General features: G+C 31.7%; 2 protein-coding genes across 3 annotated transcripts in view; one reads left to right on the forward strand and one right to left on the reverse strand.

Annotated features, from left to right (window-relative positions):
• The window catches only part of LOC143920592 (kinesin-like protein KIF12), a 29,901-nt gene extending 23,328 nt beyond the window's left edge, over positions 1–6,573 (reverse strand). Inside the window, exon 1 of the mRNA XM_077443535.1 lies at positions 5,240–6,573. Coding sequence (XP_077299661.1) covers positions 5,240–5,649 — 410 coding nt within the window. The 5' untranslated portion in view covers positions 5,650–6,573. The remainder of the gene's footprint in view (positions 1–5,239) is intronic.
• Positions 6,574–18,076: 11,503 nt separating this feature from the next.
• Positions 18,077–19,803, forward strand: part of Myo61F (unconventional myosin 61F) — a 37,258-nt gene continuing 35,531 nt past the window's right edge. For both annotated transcript variants that reach the window (XM_077443528.1, XM_077443531.1), the window contains exon 1: positions 18,077–18,282. The gene's annotated coding sequence lies outside the window, so the exon portion shown is untranslated. The remainder of the gene's footprint in view (positions 18,283–19,803) is intronic.

Consider the following 19,803-nt stretch of genomic DNA (forward strand, 5'->3'; position numbering starts at 1 on the left):
TTTTATTTTTTATTTTTAACCAAACATATTTATTTAATTTAAGTTCGGACTATTTGAAGCAACCGTCTGATCGTATTTATTATGATTTGTTTAGTCTGAGTGGTCAGTGAAATTATCATTTTGAATTCAAATTAAAAATAAACAAATCACAGATAACCTAATTCACAATACGCCATTTGCATCGATTTTTATTGCAATAATATGCCTGTATATGTACTTAATTCGCGATAAAATAGTTGACGGTAAAATTTAGCGGTATTTACCGATGGCGATATTTTGTCAGTTTACCGGTATTGCAATCCCTAGTTACAGCTCAAATTCGGTAAAAGCAGATATAAATGATCAAATTTAAACGCATTTGAATCTTTTAAATGTACATAATTGTACGCAAAGCATTCAACATTTTAATAGTTTTATCAGTTTTGAAATCTTAAATTAAAGTTATAAAAATACTCAATACGACACTTTATTATGCGACCTGTTGCGTGTACTTAACGTTTTAGCACTTCAATGCAATTTATTGTACTTACAAATATTCTTTAGTATTAAGTATATAAACGTATTTCTGTTTTCAAATACATTAAATATTAATACGATCATAGACATTATTTTTTTTTATATAGACATGGATTTTGTTGGTTTTATGTTTTAAAACGTAAGAACTAGCCAAATTTGTGAAAGCTCAAATTCAAAGTTTGCCAACATGTGCTAACACGTGTTGACATATAATTTAGCTGTTATTTAATTTAAATACATACTTTAAATACCTACTGATTATGTAATAATGCGATACATATCGTTGACATTGAAATATTATATTAAATATAATGGCCAGGCCTATATATTATACAAATGACGGCTAGTGTACCTGTTAGTGTATATAATATTATAATTTCAGTTTTCCCATAATAAGTACGAATCTATGTAAATTATCAATGATACGAAATTCATGAAATGACTCTGGGTTCACCTTGAAAAGACCAATTTTCACACAAATCAATAAAAAAGTAGTGTGTCCATTGAACGTTCCGGTTTTGGGTCACTTAGTCTGAAGGTACAAATATACATATATATATTTATTACTCAAAATATATGTACATATGTTTATATGAAAATACAAAGACTTTTCACACACGTAATATTTTCCGCATTAGACGACACGTTCTCATTCTTGCGCAATTCGTTGCAAAAAAAGTGTAATGACAAGGAAAACTAATGCGGTCAATAACCTTTTCGTGTAGTGCGAACATCGCCCTCATGAAATAATTGTCATTGTATTATTATGTACAAGTAGATAGGGGTGGTATATCGGTATATAATAAACAAGGGTATCGACTAGGAATAATTAATGAGTATATTCAAAATCCATACGTGCAAAGTGTACAGGTGTCATTGAAAAATATGGCGATTGCACGCACTAAACAACACATTACGAAACTAAAAAGTACATACATACATATGAATATATAAAAGTATATTTGAAAGTGGCGGAAGTTCAATTTGACTTAATTTAGAAATTGTGATCACTTTTTTTAATTCGATATGTCCAGAATCTCGGAAAAGCAGAATAAACAGGACAAAAGCATCATATATATAATAGCGTTATTTTGGGTGTCTGTGTGTCTGTGCGTCTCAATTCGACATACATATGTACGTCACAGCTAAAACACTGCCAACAAAATGTGCGAATATATCAAAAGAAAAAACTTCTATATATACTGTTTGCTACCAATGTTTCCTCTAGGTAAATAAGTCTCGGAGAAATTACTGAAAATTTATTTAATTAATTAATTTTTCTATTGGTTTTTTATATTGTTTATATGTAGGTAGGTAGGTATTTTTACCATTTTTTTTTCATATTAAACAATTAAATATAAATATTAAATTAAATATATTTAAAAAGTATTTGAAAAAATACGACCGCGTGCGGATCGAACACATGACCGGCACATTTCTTTTAATTTTTTTTTTATTTAATAACTTAATATGCCAAAATCCATGCGATGATATTTCATCGGGCACAACACTAGTTTTTAAATATTGTTAAACGCAAATCATTACATATATGTATTTAATGTTCTGCGATATATTTCTCGAAATGAAGAAAAGTGGACTTATGCTATTTTCAAATATGACGGCTCATATGTACATATGTAGATCTTTTTCGTCTCATTTATCAGCATGAAAAATTTAAATGTGACCAGTGCAAAGGTCAAAATTTTGCAACAGGAAATATTTAACCAGCAGCATGGACTAGTGGTTAGTATATACAAATGCTTTCAAACATAGTGGTCACAGGTTCGAATCTCACTGGTTTGCCTATCTATCACAGACCTTGGTTTATGATCGTTTCCTATCAGAGTTTTCCAATTTATCTGATTTTAATTGAAAAGTTTCCAACAAATTGGCAAACTTTACTCATTTCCCGCCATTTCGAGTTTATCAGCATCTCAAAATTTTACGATTTATATAAAAAAATACTCCGAAAATGTAAGTTTATCAAAAATTTGTCAAAATATTTATCCATATACGTACGTATGTCTCTATGTTGCTTTGTTTAAAATTATCCTAAAAATTGTGTGTCGATGTTTGTTTTGCTAAAAATTAGATATAGTTCTCAATTAATATGAAAATACTTACAATTCGTTTTTTTTAATTTTAAAAATATGTAAGTTTGTAAAAATTTTAAAAGATTGATTCAAATGTATATTTTACAACCCTCTGGAGAAAGTCTGAAATGGCAGTCAGTAATAAAATATTTAGGAGTAACGTTTGATAAAAGAATGAGATGGGCACCTCACATTGAGGCAGCGAAATGCAAGGCGATGCGGGGTATATCCTCAATATATCCAATATTTAATCGCCATAGTTCTTTATCAACGCTAAATAAAATAAAATTATATCGCGCGCTCATATTACCATTATTAACCTATGCTTCACCTGTATGGAATAACGCCTCGAATACTAACCTTTCCAAGCTCCAAGTAATACAAAATAAATCCCTTAAAATAATTTATAATACACCCATATATACTAACCTGAAAAAACTGCATGCTATACATAATATTCCGTTTGTTACAGACATTACTAACAAACTAACCAGTAGATTCTATGAAAGAATCACTAATAACCATACTAACACACTTGTGAAGAGTCTCGGTGATTACAATAAAATGTCTATACCCTTCAGGTATAAACACAGACTACCTAAACACAATCTGCTTTAGGTCATCGACTTTAGATAGTCTTTAATTAATATTATGTATTAGATGTATTATGAACATTTATAAGGATTGTAAATAGGTTTTTGAGCTCTTTTTCCTATTATGCTTTAGATTAACATTAGAATAATATAATACTGTGATTACTAACCAAATTAAATTAAAATTGTAAAATAGAAAATGATCAGTAGATCAGTAGCTATTAAAATAGATATAAGATGTATTGTGAACATAATTTCGTAATAATAAAAAGCATTTAAAAATCAAAAAAAATCAAAATATTTTACAAAAAAATATATTTTTCCATGATACATTACGGGTTGCTGATGAGTGACACCCATGGTATTAAATTTGTACATATTTAGAGATTATAAATTTTGCAATCATATTCAAATAGTGGTGACAAATAGTAGGTAGGATGGTTTTTCTAATTTTGATGAGGAATTTGATGAATGCGAATGGTTTGATTTTAACAATGAAATCAGATAAATTGGAAAACTCTGATAGGAAACGATTGACTTATAGTCACAATATCCAAATCTGACTAGTAATACTGCAGAAATACTCCAAATAATTTATTTTCAATAGAGGTGAATCCAAATCGGGAACCTCTCCGTGGTTAGCATTAACGCAACCACTTTATAAGTTATACTGCTGGATTAATTAAATAAATTGAGAAACGGAAATGCACATCACAAAACGACTTTATGTGCTGAAGTGTAAATCAAGAAAAAAGTTGCGAAGCACTGAAATAAATTAATTAAGTGTCAGTCGCTTATTAAATATATTTTTTGATGTACTTTCCTAATTGACACCGAAACGCATCTCAAAGAGACAGGGCCGTTGCATCAAGTGTATTAATTTGAATAAAACTATTTTGTTTTCGTATAACATTAACATTCACCGTCTTATATAAACTTAAGTGTCGAAAACAGTATGAACTTTATAATATCGATTGAAAATTAGCAAAAAAATATGCAAATCAGACAGATAATAAATAAATACAAAAAAAGAAATTGCATATTCATAGAAAATATTACAGAATTTCGAACGAAAGATTAGAATTTTAAAATCGGTTATTTAAATAGCAAGCTTAAGAAATCGTCAGCTAATTTAATATAAATATATTTAACATATATTATTTAAATATTAAAAACTTATTGAGATGACAAATATGAAGCTATGCAGTTATTAGATTTTGCAGTAAGTGTAAAAAATACGGTACAATTATAAAAAAAAGGGAATGACGAATGATTTAATATACATATACATATACTGTCACTTTTGATTCATATAAAATAAATTACATACATACATATATGAATGTGTTGGTTACCCGAGAATTATATAAGATAAAAGTAAACGATGTTGATGGATGATGCTTTGAAGTGAATACCAAAGTCGATAGATAAGATTGTTGTGGAATGATTACGAATCATTTGAAAAATATGTACGTACATTTGCAGTTACATACATACATGAGATTATTGCATTGAAGATTGAATAAACATGACAACATTGTAAAAATTACAATTTTCAATTAAAAACTGTGAATTTGAAGTCGTATTTTGCCGTACCCTTTCTAATAAAAAATGTGGCTGTGGCGCATTTTTTGCACTATAAAATAAATTCAATACCCTCTCCAAATGACTACTCCAAATTTGATTTGTGGATTAAGTATTATAATTCAATATAAATGACAATCGAAAAGACTGACTACATATGTAACTGTTGTGGTGTTTTAAAATACAGAAATTTGTATTCAACAAAAGAAGAAGAAATCAAAAATAAAATATAAATTAAACAGATCTGTTCAATCCGTTACGATCCAAGTTTCAGAATTCTGAAATATTTAATATCAAAGTTTCAGAATAGACATGGCAAATTTTAAATTTGTCGAAAGTTTTGGGTAGGACAGAATCATTAGAAACGAGAAGTTTATTGTACAAAAAATATTAAATGTGTACTTTCAAAATACAGATTGTCTTTAATACTAAATAAGGAGTATTATACGTTACCATCCTCCAGCTGATCGTCTCGTATAGCTGTTGGAGCTCCTTACAGGACTGCTACTTCTGGAGCTGGAGGCCAGCGTCTGCCAGCTGGAGCCTCTCACCATAGAGCCAGACCTTTTCCTCTCCAACTCCTCGACAGGATTCTTCATCTCCCGCGAACCTTCTCTAGAAACTTGCTTCCTCTTGACGTTCGACAGATTCTCCACAGACCTAGACATGGTCTTCGGCGAGGGTGTCCTTTTAGCGTATATCATAGAAGTTTTGCCACTACCGCTGCTTGGCAAGTTTCCGTTAATTTCCCTAGTTCCAATAACAGCGTGGGAAGCTTTCACCGGTCCTCTGAAGGATTTTTTCAAACGCTGGTTCCGATCCGGACTCAAGGACCTCAAAAGTTGGAGACTTTTCAATGCCATGACGATGGAGGCATTTAAAAGTTAGATTCTGTTGGAGTGAAGTGTGCCGGCACGCTCACCCCTCGACGACTGTTGAACGTGTGTGCCATTAGTGGGCTTTGGGGTTGTCAGGTGGGTTGTAGTCATGGCTACGGAAACACCCCATAACAAGGGCCAAGTCCTCAACCTTTCGCGGGTTGACAAAACCACCGAAAAGTGTTGATGCGATGTGCATTCGCAGACCTTGAAGGCACAACGATGGACTGAGCCAAAATTTAATAATGTAAAAGGAGTGCGTATCCAAAACTTGGGTATTGTTTGGGTCATATCCGCTCGGAAGTTGATTGATTGAAGGTCTCGACTGTGAAACATCTGGGCCCAGGTTCTAGAACAAAAGTTTTCAATTAGTATGATGTTCAAATTGAAAGTGCGTCATTCTGATTTGAAAACTTAAAATTACATAATGGCACATTCTTCAAGATGTAAAGTAGATTATTGATTTCCAAATTAAGTCTAGTTCGTGTTAAATATAATCAGATATGTAGAAAAGCATGTACGAGAAGCTTAAAGAAGATTCGTTGGACGGATTTTTTGTTTATACTTGTACATACATATGTACATAAAACATTTATAAATCTATATACATATATAAAATTGAATTTCTGTCTGTCTGTCTCGTATAGGTTCCTAAACCACTCAACCGATTACATGCAACTTTCAGGATTTGTTGTATGCACGTCCGGTAAACTTACTGTGAAAAAAAAACGGGAAAAAACCTCTTAATAACAATGTTCGTAATTACGATTTTACCGATGCGAAAGTATGAAGCGCCATTGTGTAGTCAAGGAAATGTGTTTGTTGGTAACCACGTTACCAGTTGGTTTATGACGACATAAACCATTTTTATGTCATTTATGAGTTGAAGAGACGTTATTAGTTAGCTCCATCTATCACTAAAAACGGAAACGGGAATTGCATGCCTTATTATGGCATTGCAATGCCGGGTTCAGCTAGTATGTATATGAATAGACAAACTTTACTTTTATATGCGAATATTACTAGGTAGTCAACCCGTTGTACGACGGTTGATGTTCAAACATTTCATCGCTTTTAAATATTTTGGATAGTATGTGAATGTTTTTTAAATATAATGAAATGTGTTTTTAATATATTTTATATTAAAATTATTATATACATAACAGGTGAATCCAAATGCGCCTTCCTGGCCAAGTCGCTGAATTACGAAACAATGAAAACTTGAAATTAACGAGGCATCTATGAATTTTAACTTGTAGACAAATTTTATTGTACATTAATCATACTCAAATAGTGGTGACATAGTAGATAGGAAGGTTTTAATCTAGGATCCGTTTCAACAATGAAATCAGAAAAATTGGCAAACTCTGATAGGAAACGATCGACCTGGAGTCATAAATATCCAAGTCTGACCAGCAGCATTGCAGATATACTCAGAATAAATTCTTTTCAATCGAGGTCAACTCACGGGATCGAACCCGGTGCTTCTCGGTGCTAGGCAAAAGTCCAACCACCGAGCCATGCTGCTGGCTCGGTGGTTGGCCGTTCTTATATGTACATATGTATGTATATATGATTATATAAATGTGTATTATTCTCGTCTATTATGTGTATTATATATGTATTACCTGGCCACAGTGTCATATTGAGGTAGCATATGTTTATTAAAATAAAAATAAAATATATGTATGTATATATATGTGCACATCCTGTATATCCAGGATGTGCATCCTGGATATACAGGATGCACATCCTGTATATACATTTGTATATACTGGTACATCCTGTATATACATTTGAACCCACGCGGTCAGTTATGAACTTACTCGATGTATGCCAGCGCGGTCATTCACGGCATTTTACAATTTTGCGTCGTAAAATAAAGGGATCACTCAGGCCGGCCGTAAAACCTTTCGTTACGCTTGGTTAGATGTTGGTGATGAATTTTAAGAAAGTCACACGAAATTAAATCAGTTCCTTTTGGAGTTTTGAGGGAATAACATCGAGCGCTTTTCGACTTGCAGATATGTCGAAGAGAAAACATACGTAAGTTTTTTATTTTTACATATTTTTTATTTATCTTTATGTTTCTAATACAGTAGGACTTATTGTATAATATGCATAAGAGAAATTGCGTTTATATATCTCATATTCCTGAAAAAAAAAAATCAAAAGTCGACGGAGTCGTATATGACTCCTTGGGATAATGACACATATTTTTTTCCAGAGAATGCAATTTTACTACTGCAGAGATACGGGAAGAAATTGATAATTGGGACGAGTCTCAACTTCCGGATTCCACATACATACATATTACCACCCCTGGAAACTGATATTCGGTTAAAGAAAAAAGTAGGGTGGAAATCAATCAACCATTTAGTATAAATATGTATAATAAATATATGGGTGGGGCTGATCAAATGGATAACCATATTTCTAACTATAACATAAGTATTAGAGGGAAAAAATGGTACATGCCTATTCTGTTTTGGAACATCGATGTAGCTGTGAATAACGCTTGGATTCTAAGCAAAAGTTTTGGTTGTAAATTTGATAAATTAGGATTTATCAGACAGGTAACAGAGACGTTGTGCAAGTGTTATGGTCAAAAACGAAAACAATTGGTCCCATTCAGACCCGGCAAAGTTAATCAAAATCAAAAGGAAGTTGGAAGACATTTGATATTGGTCAAACAGAAAAGGAGAAATTGTGGACACTGTAAAAATAAAACGTTTTCCGCTTGTGATAACTGTGAAATTCCATTGCATGACAAATGTTTTGTACCGTATCATAATAATTAATTATTTTGTCTTCATGTATTTTGTTTTTACGACTTTTGAACCCAAAATCTCGTTTATGACATTTCTTCTTTTAAAAGGGTGCACCCTTTTTTTTGTTGACGATGTGTATATGTCACAATATATGTACCTACGTGTGTTATGTTATGCGATTTGAAAATATCATTTATCGAAGAGATGCGTGTTTGTTATTTTTAAAATTAATTTTATAAATTTCTTAACAATAAAATTACAAATAACCAGTGAGAAAGTATTATAACTGATTATGTGACTCCATTGTGATTTTTGTTTTATTTTAAAAAACATGTTTCATTAGCCCCAAAGGTCGTTCACGACACCACCTTGAAAAAAATTAAAAATGTTGAAAAATCAATTAATTATCCATCCCTATCCTATAAAAAATATTTCCCATGAAATAACTCAAAGATTTTGGAAAATAAACGAAAAAATAGTCCTGGGCACATGGGACATGTGTTTTCACGCGAGCTCTGGGTTCAAATGGGTTAAAAGTCATGTCATTTATGAAAAAAAATAAAATACAATATACATAAACCTTGTATGATGTTTTTATTTTATAAAAGTATACCAACATACATATTCATGTATGCTCACACCCTAACATATTGAGATTCACTGAAAAAAATTCAGAAAATCACACAAACACATATCTACATATGTACATATGTACATAGGTAAAAGTTTAAAAATTGATATTTAATCTGCATACATACATATTTGCAAACAAATAAAAAAAAAGTTCATTGTAAGTAATACTTACATACATACATACAATACATCAAATCACATTCAACTCGGATAAGTCAGAGGTTTTCAACCTTAATTTCGCACATCAAAAATACTATATACAATCGATTTAATACAAAATATAATAGATTAAAGTTCGAGACTCTCGATATTCAAAAATTCGACCGATTAATCATTCAAAACCCCTAAATACACAGTCGGAACGCCAGCATATTATATATTATGCATGAGTTCTCAGAAAAACTAATAATACATTTCGACACTACATGGTATAAATAATATCGATATGAATTTGAGCTGAAATTTATCGAAACACTTTCGTTGTTCACTTTAATACACTTTTCACATACTCCACTGACATTGAAACATATCTACATTCTTCGTAACTGAAAAAGACTACAATTCTTTTGTATAGTGAATTCAAAGAACGATGACCTCCTTGGCACGCGTATACTACATACATTCGTATAATACAAAATTTTAATTTGTTATTCAAAGTTTTTCCTATCGACAATAGATAGTTGCGGTTCGTTCATATTGTACGAAAGGTGTATAGACTTCGTAATTAAGGCGTGTGTACACTAGAGCCTCCAATTCGAATATTCGAATACCGAATATATTCGTCCGTATTCGAAGATTTTATTATTTGCTATTCGATATTCGAATAGTTGAAATTACAAATATTCGGAGGCTCTAGACTGTACAACTAGTAAGTAGAAAAGAAGAGAATGTAAATCGTCTACTTAGAAATAAACAGGTCGTGTTAATCAATGCCTTTTTAAGTAAAGCTGATAATTTTGCGCGCGATCTATTCGTCCAAGTAATTTATTGTTATCATGATAATTCTTTTATTCGTTTATAGTTTTGGACCATTGTGGCATTACAGGAAGAACCTATTGCGCTATAATAGCCAACATTTGAAAAAGAGAAGAACACTAAAATAAAATACAATAACATGTATAAAATAAAAAAGCAAAAGCAGAAAAACATGATAAAAAAATAATAAAAGACAAAAGAAAAACAATACATAAAAATGAAGATAAGGTGAAAAAATTAAATAAAAGAATAAATAAAATCCTCAAATCCGATTCTTATTTAATATAAAGTGAGTACAATATTTATTTAAGCATTAGTTTGGACCATTGTGGCAAATCCGGATAAACCAAATGCGTCACAATGGCGTCCATAAGAAAATAAGAGAGAAAAATAAAAAAAATAATAAATTTATAGATAAAAAGAAATAAAAGGTAAAAGCAGAAAAATACTATAAAACAAAAGAAAAATAGTAATAAAAAAATATTATTGGTTAGTGTGTATGCAAATGGGTCAAATGTGAACATAAAAAGCTTAAGCACGATGCAATTGCATATACATATGTAGATTGATATGCAAGAGAGTGAACATTTGAAGACGAAGGTGAATACCAGGTGAAGTCCATGAAAATAAACGATGGTGTGCAAAAATGTTTCAATTAATGAAATGTATGACATTAATGTATGTCATTTATGAGGGGAGGGGGGGGCGCAACTCAAAAATGTGATGGTTACTTTACATGGGTCTCAAAAGTAAAACTCAAAATACCGAAAAAGAAAATTTGAAATTGTATTATAAGAGGATTAGCAAATTAGTATTGTCAAATTTATCTAGAGATCTTTATCGAGTTTATGGCTACATATAGCTTATGACGTAATTCAACTTTCGATATTTTCGATGTCTACGTCAGACCAGTGTTGAAAGTAGAGGAGGGGGGGGGGAGCATAATTTAGGAGAATTTATAATTGAACTTTACTTTTAATAGTAATCACTAAGTACTATTCACTAAATAGTATTCAATAAATACTATTCACTTGGTACACCTTTATTTTATTTCAAATACTATTAACTTAAAAATAAATATTATTCACTTGGTACACTTTATCTTCATTTTATTTGCAATACTGATACGTTATTCTATACCATTCCATCATGAATTCTTAATTGAATAGTTTTCAGTTGGCAATTGAATGTTCGAGATCATTTTGAAGAAATATGATATATTCATCTTCTATCTTCCATCATCTTTCTGATTTATACAAATGCTAAATGCATGTTATTTATTCAATTAGTTTTAAAACTCATATTTTTTCTTTTCTTTTCTTATATTAATATTGTGTTTTATTTTGTTTGTTTTATTGTTCTATTTATAATATTATTGTTCAATGGTCCTTGCGGCCGTATATGTAAAGTAAGTAAATAAATCTATGATAAAATATGAATTAATCAATTATAATTTTTTTTCTTACTTTGTTTATTTGTGATTTGGTCAGCGTTGCCAGTACAAAAATAACGTGTGATCTAGTAATTTTTAAGTGCAAATAAATAAAGTTGCCAGTAAAAAAAAACAACGTGTGATTTAGTAATTTTAAAGTGCAAATAAATATTTTTTTTAATATACATATATTTGTTGAATATTGAAATCATTTATTTATTGTTGAATGTTTTTAATTACAATAAAATAATTTGTTTTTCATACACATATTAAGTGTAAATTATTACTATCAAAGTGAAAATGGTCAATATTAAAGTCCATTTAATAAGCGCCCCAAAGTTAAGAGTAGACCGCGCGCGCATTCATTAGCTTATCTCGCGTGACTAATATTATATAACCAATGGAGACACTTTGGATGCTTCTTTATTTGCATCGTATATATACATACATATGTGTGTATAAGTTTTTGGTATATTTTTGACTGTATGTGTGCGAAATCGTCTTAGCTTTGTCGTCAGTGGTGGGGGGCGCGACTCAAGCAAGCAGACCGATCTATAGATCTACAATGAAAATTAAAATTTATTACAACGTGTGTATTTTTGATCAAAGTTCGTTCAACGTGACTATACCACGGTGTCTTAAGTGTTTGGTTATTCTGCATAATAGTAGTTGGCACCGGTAGCTCTATTGTGTCTTTTTTCACACCATATTTGTATACACCTAGTGTGCTGCATATAGTACAACGTATACGTAGTGGGACCACCTTTATTTATTACGATATCATTAAACGTCACTTATGACAATGTGTGTATCGATTATTATAAAATCGACTTGTTTGCAAAGTGCATATACGTATATGTAGAATCGATTGTGTTGCTCGCATTTTCTAATCAATGTCAGCCACCTGACCTAGACACAGTGGTCAACACTCTCGAGATGCATCTGCCGTAAATGTACGTTTATAAAATCAGTGAAAGTGGCAGGTAGAAGATGATGTGTTGTTGTGGAAAGTGAAAGACGAACTGGTCGATATTTTGTACGAATTAATTGAACGTACATAATATACCTAATATAATAATTTCCTTTCTTTTTCTCGATTTGAAAGGCAGCTCGCATGTCTATTATACGTGCATGTGTATGTTCATTGGAAGAGTTCGATGATGTTTGACCTGTTGTATAGGTTTTGGTAAGTCATTTGATGAAAGGTCAACTTGTGATGATATGTGGTGTGTTTTTTTTTATTTTATTGATTGATTGTGTTTACGTTGGCTGGCGTTACTATTGCTTTATTTAATAGCAAATTGATAAACAAAATTAGATAAAAAAAGTTATGCCAACCATTGACGAAAAGATTTGTCGGAAGATAAGTCTGCCGATAAATTTCTAACTACGAAATATTCGTAGCGAGAGACTCGACGAGAAAAATATCGAAGGACAAATCTTTCAATTTCGTTTCTAAGAATCATTTCAAGATATTATTTTGGGATAAAAAAATCGGATGTGACCAACCGATGACTTAACCTACAAATGTATTTGAGGAATATAAGAAGTATAGAAAAAATAATTCGATAATGACGCACACATACCAGTTATGAGTTGAGGTAGGATAGTCACAGTGCTATCTATTGTTCGGCAAACCTTTAACAATGCATTTACAACCTTTGAACAATACACGGCCCCCTCAGGCTCCGGTGACTAGTTATGAGTTATGAGGTAGACCGGAAGCGTGCTTTTTCCAGGAATCAGGGCGTTTTGGGTCTATTTACAAATATAGAGTGCAAAAAAAAGGTTCTTCATAAAATTGAACAAAGCAGAGCGAACAATTTACAATGAACGGCACGCTTCCGGTCCTACCTGTAGTTATGAGAGCATTTTCGATACAAGTTTGAGCAATAATGTAGGGAAACTCTCGCAAGGCAAAAGTTCTACTTCCGGTTTACGGATTTTTTTCAAAAAATTTTGTTACTTAATATATCTATATCTAATATATATATTTTCGAAAAACACATTGTATGTATGTTTGTTTGTTTGTTAGGTTCGTAGAGTCCGTGACGTTAAATTTAATAAAAAATCAAATAAATATCTAAATAAATTTAAATAAAATAAAACTATTCAAATAAATTTAATAAAATGTTTACTATTATATTGGCCATGTTTAAGCGGTTTATATTACAAATACCGAGCGAAGTCGGGTAAAAATACTAGTACATTATAATCATAATATATCACGAAAAATAATTTTAGAGCTCAAAACAAAATAATGAAATATTATTAAAAAAAAAATTACTATTATACTTCCGGCTTACGAATTCTATACAAAACCTTATCAACTCTAAGTTAGTACATAAAAAATATAAATATAATTTTTCAGCTCGTAACGTTTAGTAGTGTGTAAAAATTCGTATGCACTTAAGATTTTTGACCTTTCTTTTAAGAGGAAAAAATCCAAGTTGAAATCCATACAATTTGCTCAGTTTTGAGAAAAGTTAAATTGAAATGTTAAATGGACTACTAATAAAATATTGATTTAAAATTGGGAGTGATGATATACATAAGTACCATACATACATATGTATATAGGTCAATTTCTGAAAAATGTGTATTTGAAAAAAGTCAAATACAGGTACATATTTGGGTGATTATATACAGACGGTGCGCAATTAAGGGTAACGATATACACACTGGAAAGTTGAGTATTTACGTTTTCCACCCCAAAAACTTTTTGATCACACCTAATTTAGGTATGTATATACATAAATGTATAGTAGAAATCCAGGAAACATAACTGTATAAATACTACAATATATGGTCAAAGCATATTCCAAAAAGAGTCATCAATCACAAGCAAGTACATCCGTAGAATATTACTAGACTCGCACATACATAATGCGGCAATAAAACTTAGGTACATAATATATTAACGCATTTAGCTATTATTTGGATAATTTCATATATAAGTTACACATATGTATACATACGTCATCATATTATAAAATTTAAATGTCTCTCGCTAACGTAAGGATGCTAATATGAGCTGACATTTATATTTTTGTAACCTTTCCCGATTTTTACTCTTTCATATTTTTTTTGTATCCGGCCTATTAATTCGGGCGTACGTTACGTCAGCGATTCTCAAAGTCGTAAATTTCTCGAGATGGATAGACGTGACTGGGTTAAGTTCAAAATATGTTTATTATGTATGAACATATGTGAGGAAGGCCGAAACTTCCGAAACGTATTTTAAGACTTATGTATGTATGAAGATGCACGGTTTTATTTCCACAGTGGTTTTCGAAGTTTTTATCTTATTTGAACTAAAAGTTTGTACTAAATATTTTTCCATGTAGTATAACTGACAGATATGAATATAATCAGTGTCACCCGAGCCAAATTTGTTACTTAATAAGGGCCAAATAAGCAAAAACGTAAATATTTATTTTACTTTCCATTTTATATGTACGTATATGTGTGCATATAAAGCTATTACTAATTCTTGGTTTACTTTGGACTAGTGAGTGGCAACTCTTATCTACATATGTATGTTTTCATGGAAGGAAACATACGTGCATTATTAGAAGCATACGCCTATTCTCAATTTACACGGTAGACTGGTTTTACAAATGATGATAAGCCGAATAGACACCAATATATTTTTTGTGTCCAGACATTTAATATGAAGTAAACTAACATTTATTCCCAGTTATTTTGTTTAAAAAAAAGTATTTTGAAAGTGAAACAGACTCAAAAAATCGGAAACAAAAGGTCATTCAGGAAGAAAAAGCCAGTTTTTTAAGGTTAACATTAACATCGACGTTATCGTAATAATTGTCTTGCATCCATTTCAATTCAGCGTAAATGGCTATAAACTCAGATATTTGTTTAATATTAAAACGAATATATAACGTGAAATACTATTTGAGTAACGAAAAATTTAATAACGTAGAAAAAATAACAGCGCGCTTTTGTCGGGGTACTTTATTAGTATTGCGCGCAAATGTCGGGGTGTCGTATTTTTTGATTTGCACAATTGTTTGGTTTTGGTTAACTAAAAACCGTGTAGATTAAAACCAGAATGCTTCAATTATTTCATTTATATGTATACTTACGGTTTTGAGAAATATTCGTGTAAAATCGATTGATAATGTTTTTATTAAAAAAAATATAATTATTCCTAATGTAATTGCAACCAGAAATAAATTAATATTTTACAATTTATTTTCAACGTAAATAATTAACAATTTTAGCAATTTGACGTAATTAGTATATTATAATAAGAAATGAAGTTTACTAAAACCAAATTTAACTTCCGTATCTTTATTACCGTTCAACTGAAGGAGTTTCTTCATCGGTTTTATCAGTTTAACGATGTAAATATTTGTTCATGAGGATTAGAAACCAGTGGTTTTCAAATTCAGTCACGGTGTTAAAAAAAACATAAAAGTCAAGACCATATTTTAATTTAGAATATTTATCACGGATTTCAGTTAATTTTTGATCTTTATGAGTTCAACAATGGAAACAGAAGCTAGACAGCGCTTCTAAAAATATGCAAAACTTCACGAACAATAATTTTACGCTATGCATGTACTACTAATAATATTTATTTATGTAAGTTTAAGTTTTGACCATTGTGACATTACCGGAGTCCCTAATGCGCCACAATTATCGAAAAAATACGAGAGAGATGAGAAAAAAATATATATACATTAAAAATAATAGAATTATAATAATAGCAGATAAATTAAAAATATATCAAATAATAAAATACAAAGTACGGAATGTTGCATCTACAATCACGACCAAATACAAAACATAACCTGCGAGGCCCAAATGGAAGAGAGAAGATCAAAATTCCACTCATACATCACGTTAAATTACTAAAATAATGATGAGCGCAGGCTACCAGGCAAACAAGTTAAAATAATCTCCAATAACCTACGCTCACCGAGGTGAAAAATATCATATTCAGGCTCAGCAGCAATGATTTCATTGAGAAGTCGAATAGCTCTTGGAATAGGAGCCATTCGATAAAGAACTGTGCGGGCAGGAAGTACAACCATCAAATGATGACGGTTGAACACACGCACATAATTATTAATATAAAAAATACATATGATTTAATTCCTTTTTACAAAATTTGGTACACATATGAACAACGTATTTAGACTGTATACAGGGTTTGGAATGAGTCTTAAGATTTTTTTCAATTTCATCCTCCCGAGCAACGCCGGCTTGTCATATATACATATATATAGAACCAGCAGTCTAGTGGTGAGTGTTGTATTCTTTCGTGCAAGGTGTCACGGGTTCGATTCCCACTTGTTCGAGTCTCGTTGTTGGCCAGACCTCGGTTTGTCGAGGTCGATCGTCTCTTATCAGAATTTGCCAATTTTTCTGATTTTCATTGATACAGTTCCTGTAAAATTGGCTTTTCCTAACCAAATTTCTATTGCAAACCTTGAGTTATTGTTATATCTCAGGTTTCGCCAGACTTCACTCGATAGATGTCTCTGTAGATGATTATTGAATGTAAAAATTCGTATTGTTACATGAAAAATGTTATTAATCATATTACTCTACGATGTTTGTAATGGCTGACCATAGATGTCAGGTGTCGTTTCAATTTACATGTCTATGTATGTCATAATTATGTATTTAATATGTATATGTAATACTAAGCCCGCTTTAAAGGTCACGGAATTTGACCCTTAAAGCCCTCAACATGAGGCCACCACCCCCCCGACGAATACAGTCCAAGAGACCCTTTCGTCGGAGAACGAGACGGTTGTTCATGAATATCGCACAAGAACAACCGCACATCACTGTTCTAATAAAAAAACCACACTGTACATAACCAAGTACAAAATTAACAACAACGCATGAACACATAAAGCGCGCATGCGGTAGGAAACAAAACCTGAGATGTGCCGTGCGAATGCACGCACACCTCAAGTAAACATACATGTATATGTAATACAAGCTGAACCCGGCATGCGTTGCAATGCCATAATAACGCATGCGATTCCCGTTCCTGTTCCCGTTCTCGCTCTTGTTCCCGTTCCCGTTCCCATTTGTCGGAAAAACGCAGGCAGCGAACACATTTGAAATTATTGCGTTGCAATGACATTCATTCTCGTTTTTTTCATAGTAATCTTCCCGGACATGCATACAACAAATCCTGAAACTTCCATCGTTATCGGTTCATTGACTTAGGAGCTTATTCGAGACACACACACATACATTCATTTTTATATATATAGAAGATATAATTTGTCGAGTCTTAATCTGTTTGGCACACTCGCCGCTTTGGAGCAATCTGTTAGGCCAGTGTGCATGATTAATTACTACAGAATTTGGTATACTATCTCACAATACTCTGGTTTAGACTGTAGGCTACATCGTTTTCTGAACAATTTCCGTTTTAAACACCTCTATTTCAAAATTCACAAGCAACTCGACTAGCTATTGACCGCGCTCAAACAAGCCTGTGCAAACCGAAACACCGTGCAAATCGAGGGACAGGTGCGTGCCCCCTCACTCGCGAGCCACCGTTTTGCCAACGCGTGGAAAAACACACACATAACCATGTGCCTCTCTCGATGCAGTGTGAAAACAACTGTGTGAAAGTGAAAACGCGACTCTTGCTCGCTTGCGATATCTTCTCGTGTTCATCTGACTCGAACACCTCAGTGAAAATTGTTTATTGCTGAAAATAAATATTACTAAAATAATATTACCGTAGTATGTTCACGCACTTATCTGTGATCTGTCGTTTCCTCGCAGAATTCGATGAATAACTTTTAAACGGTGCGTATGTCTATCTATATGTGGATCTCGTCTAGTTAAGGCCGGTGTAAACGCGGATTTACTTTTTATTTTCGTACCCTCTCGGCTATTTTCAGAGTAGTGTCGTGTTGGTTTAATTGATTTGAGGATGTTATGGTGTATTCAATCGTTTGGAAGTTTGAACTGAAGATTGGGAAAATGTCTGCGATGTTTGGTTTAGTGGATTGTAAAGTGTGAAATTTAAATTGAATGAATTTTTCATGAAAAGCTTTGGTTTCAATGTGTGTTCATATGTGCTGTTTTGAATGAATTTTGAGCTGTCAAATTATATGACTTATTAAAATTAAGTAGAAATTTGAATTATTTTTGTCAAAAAGAGTTGAAAGTTGGAAAAATTAATTTAAATGGAGAACTTATTTAAAACAATTTTCCAAATTTAGAGTAAGGTCAAATTTAAAGTATAAAAATATACCAAATAAATAGAAATAATATTCCACTGTAACATTATATACCAAATTTGACAATTCAAAAAAGAGATTTGCATAATGAATAAACACACATACAAACACGTATTAATTTTAAATGATTTTCATATATGTATGTATATGAAGATATACAATTATTTAGAGCAGTAGTAACCAATCTGCAAGGCTATTTATGACTTTTCCGAGGCAATTTTTGGTTCCATTTAAGGAACTCTTATAAGCTTTTATATTAAATATGTATAAGAAATTATTAATTTTCCATAAGATATTATTAAATATAATAAAAAAATATCTACAGCGCATTTAGAATTTAAGATAAGAAATGATTCCCAATCTGAATTGCTTGGAAATTTTTCTGCTCGTGTCCCAAAAATTGGACCCGAATAAAAAAGGTTGAAAACCATCAAAGATTTATAAATATAGCTCAATTTAAGTTCGTATGTATTGATTTATTCATAATGAAAAAATGAAAATTGATGAAATTCTGTAATTTTAGAAAAAAAAAGTCATCTTCCGCGCATTTATTTATTTATTAAAACATATAGGGGGTTGATATAGGCTTTTTGCCTTTAGCCAAACAATTTGAAATGCTACTGGGGTCTACGTGATGAGCCAGAATGTTAAATTACAGAAAACACAAATATCGGAAGGCAAAGATCGAAAATCGAAAGATCTTAAGTCAAAAGATCAAAAAAAAGGGGTGCATGGTAAACGGTACATACTCACATACATACTCATTTAATTTGCGCGAGCAGGGTACAACAGGAACAAGAGGAACAGGCTTTTCCTCCCGTATTCTGCACGCGCACATTAATACGGGAGGAAAAGCCTGTTCCTCTTGTTCCTGTTGTATCCTGCTCGCGCTTTTAAGTTTACCATGCACCCTTTTTTTATCTTTCGACTTAAGATCTTTCGATTTTCGATCTTTGCCTTCCGATATTTGTGTTTTCTGTAATTTAACATTCTGGCTCTTCACGGAGACCGGTACATATGGTATGTTTGTACATATATACCTATAGACTATACAGTGCCAGTTTTAGGGGGGGGGGGTTGGTCG

Source organism: Arctopsyche grandis, chromosome 12 (assembly GCF_051622035.1).
Source record: "Arctopsyche grandis isolate Sample6627 chromosome 12, ASM5162203v2, whole genome shotgun sequence".
Taxonomy (NCBI): domain Eukaryota; kingdom Metazoa; phylum Arthropoda; class Insecta; order Trichoptera; family Hydropsychidae; genus Arctopsyche; species Arctopsyche grandis.